The 3,813-nt window shown below is 30.4% G+C and overlaps 1 protein-coding gene across 1 annotated transcript in view; it reads right to left on the reverse strand.

Moving 5' to 3' along the window:
* LOC106471596 (dual specificity protein phosphatase CDC14AB-like) overlaps window positions 1-3,813 on the reverse strand; it is a 20,250-nt gene that overhangs the window by 6,518 nt on the left and 9,919 nt on the right. Inside the window, exons 4-6 of the mRNA XM_022400214.1 lie at window positions 2,927-3,212; window positions 2,281-2,408; window positions 1,931-2,164 (exon numbers count right to left, since the gene is read on the reverse strand). Of these exons, the coding sequence (XP_022255922.1) occupies window positions 1,931-2,164; window positions 2,281-2,408; window positions 2,927-3,212 (648 nt within the window). The remainder of the gene's footprint in view (window positions 1-1,930; window positions 2,165-2,280; window positions 2,409-2,926; window positions 3,213-3,813) is intronic.

Below are 3,813 nucleotides of genomic sequence, written 5' to 3' on the forward strand. Positions count from 1 at the left end.
ATGTATGACATACTAGTAAGATACTAGCACAGACACAATAACACTAATGTATGACATACTAGTAAAACACTAGCACAGACACCATAACACTAATGTATGACATGCTAGTAAAACACTAGCACAGACACCATAACACTAATGTATCACATACTAGTAAAACACTAGCACAGATACAATAACACTAATGTATGACATCCTAGTAAAACACTAGCACACACACAATAACACTAATGTATGACATACTAGTAAAACACTAGCACAGACACAATAACACTAATGTATGACATCCCAGTAAAACACTAGCACAGACACAATAACACTAATGTATCACATACTAGTAAAACACTAGCACACACACCTTATAAAAATTCTGAAGATTGTAAAATGAATTAAAAATTCTTTGATGGACCCAAGTTGTGGCAAATCATTTGTATTGTATCAAAGCCCCGACTTATTGTGCACGGCATAAAATGCCAACTGCCATTTACACTGAGTGGATGTTTATATTGTTACATTACTTGCAAACAGAACTTGAAAGTGACATATGTCACTTTAAAGTTCTGTTATATCTTGTTTTATCACGTGAAACATGTCACTTTCAAGTTCTGTTATATCTTGTTTTATCACGTAGTACCACGTGAAACCCACGTGAAACATGTCACTTTCAAGTTCTGTTATATCTTGTTTTATCACGTGAAACTACCACGTGATAAAACAAGATATATGGCCAGCATATTCAAAATGTAGGAGTGCAGAAAAAAGAAAAAATCATATCTGTTTCTACAAATGTTACAAATTGCTAAAATACACATTATTCACTTTGGAATGTAGTTTTATGTTCTAGTATTCCAAGATTTAATGCCTAGACCCATAAGCAAACTAAAAAAAAAAAAAAGAAAAGCGAGAAACATATTTCACAGCTAATACGGAAAGAATTTCAAAAAAAAAGAAGTGTTTCAAACTTTTTTCATATAAATTGATAAACAAAACTATTGTATATAGTGCCTAAAATACATTATTTTAGTATTCTAAGTGAAATACCTGTACAATTCTTATTTATTTTTGATAAATACTGGAATGTGGTACTGCAATAAAATGCTTTAGTCAACTGGTACAGGTACTAGTGTCTGTTGCAATGCTAAATTTTGAATGATGAGTGATTTATGATAATTGTTTCAGACAAAGAGGGTAAAAAACACCCAAAATTAAAAGTCTTTATTCTACTACTTGTAATAGATTTCTGTGATCAGACCTAAAGTTCATGTTGAAACTATCAGATGATAGACCCTTTACGTTTTTCAAGTAGAAACTATCAAAAGACAGGCACTCTTTTTTGCTCGAAAAGGGGTCTCTGCACTTATGTATTTCTCGCAACGTTTCCAGTTGATATAAAAACTATTGAACTGTCTTATTTCTAGAACTGGAGAATTGGTGGAAGTTGCTAATTGATTACAGATTCCTTTATTGATACATTCAACTAATCAATTTTTCTCAAGTAAAAGCTGAATAGTTGTAATAATTAGAAACACTACTTTTCATTACTTGGATAATTGGAATAATCAAAAAACAGTAGAAAAACAAACATTAATTTCAATTAATGCTATAATTTTAATAAATTAATTATTTTACCTAAAACTAATTTCAATTTATGCTCATAGGTAATAAATTATATCAAATTACTTGCCCAGCTGTACTTACTTTTACTGTTTATAATGTTAGCTCAATATTTTAACCACTAATTCAGACTGGATAAAATTACAGCTACTTGTGGTTAGTACTGATTTCCATTAAGATGGCAGTTAAGATATGAGAAGAATTTAGCAAATAAATTTCATAACACAGTTTTTATAAAAACATAAATATACATACATTCACACGAATTTGCATTTCCGCATCTACAACACTAAGAGCTAAAATCACAAGAAATTACCTTTTTCCATGCGATCCAGAGGGAGAAATGTGGTGAGCATAGTGACAAAACGTAAAGGTATTAACGACTTCATCATTGTTCACACTGGAATTACGTCTGTTTCCTTGATGACCAGTAGCTACTCTTAAGGACTTCAATGGTGACATGCAAGTGGGCTGAGCTGCGACTGTTTCTGATAGGAGTGGCTTAAAGGGCTGAGAGTTTGTACGTCTGTGATATCTTAGTTCTTCTAAGCTAAAGTAAATCATTACTTGTTGTTACACTTAAAATCTTATTGGCAGAATTCATAATCAAACAAATCACGCAAGAAAATTACCCTTACATAAATGAGACGCATACATGGCACTTACTAAACAGCTCCAGTAGTGACAGAGCGGGGATGATGGCGCTGAACTTTGATGAGGTTGAGCTTATCTCCTTGGGTAATGGATTTTCCAGTGTTATTATTGCCCTGGTCTTTTTCATTTTTATCAAGAACCTTATAAAAAATATTCACAAATCAATATCACATTTCACACCAAACCTCAATATAAAAATATAGCTGAACAATCTTCAACATTAGAAGATCTGTTTTCTCAATTATCTTGTGTGCTATTTATGAATAATAAAAAAAAAATTAACATCTGAAGAAATTACATTCTTATATTTCCAAGTTCAAAAGTTCACAAACTAAGTGACACACATAAAAAACAACACTCCCCATAGCTGATATGCTGTAATATCTTTATTTCAAGGGTAAATATTTAGAATTTTCCCGTAAAAGAAGTGTTTACATCCAAAATTCTATCCAATAATAAAAGAGAACTATAAATTTCCAGATAACTTATTCTATTCTTTAAATTCAAAAATATATTTAAAAAATACCCTGAACTAAACATAAATAAGAAACTAAACTATTTTATTTGTCCATATTAACAATCACAATTTATTATTCACATTCAGTGATATCAATGTGAAAAACAAACTTGGACTAACTTATTACAGCTTTATACCTACCTTGTTTTTACATGTCTCTTCAGTTTCCTTAGACTTGAAAGGTTTTTGTTCCTTAGTTTCTTCCAGATGAAGTTTACTGAAGATACGGTTCACATTCACATTGCCTTTACTGGCAGATTTTGAAATTTTGATTTCTTCAGCTTTCTTGTCTTCTACATCACTTGTCACGTTGTTGTTTGAAAGAAATATTTCTTTCTCCACATCTTTTTTTACTTTACTGTTGCTATTGTTATTTGTCTTGTGAGCTTGACAGATGTCACCCCGAAGCCACAGGTATGCTTGTTTTCTAACCAGAAAAATAGGTATTCAAAATGATTCACAGATGAGAGAAAAATTATGGATATATTTCTCAAGTAAAGAAACATTCTTATAATGGAAAAAAACTTATCTAAAAATAAGTTTTCTTTCACAAACATAAATTCACACATTTAAAAATGAGATTGTGCATTAAGAAAAACAAAAGGTTCTATGAAAATGTACAATCTAAGTATCAAAAAGTGATTCAACCAATAGATTTTTTTAAAACATTATTATCATCGAAAATATAAACTGACCCCAATGATTAGACCCTATTATCCAATTCTCTGACACTTCTAAAGAAGAAGTGATAAAATTTTGTTTTCTTATGGTACAGATTACTTGGTTATGACCCATTCAGGGTCAGTTGATGTGACCAACCTTGTAACCATCAGAGTTTCCATATTATAACTTGTAATATGTTTTGTGTATCTTATGAAATTTGGCAAGCTTTCAAGATGCATTATAAGTCTTTTGTACATTTTTTCAGTAAAACGTTCCATTTTATGTTATTTTCTCTACTCAATCTTTATAAATTTTGTTAATTTGACCAACTTTATAACCACCATAAAAAAAAAAAAATAAGTTTA

This window comes from Limulus polyphemus, unplaced genomic scaffold, assembly GCF_000517525.1.
Source record: "Limulus polyphemus unplaced genomic scaffold, Limulus_polyphemus-2.1.2 Scaffold4722, whole genome shotgun sequence".
NCBI classification, from domain to species: Eukaryota; Metazoa; Arthropoda; class Merostomata; order Xiphosura; family Limulidae; genus Limulus; species Limulus polyphemus.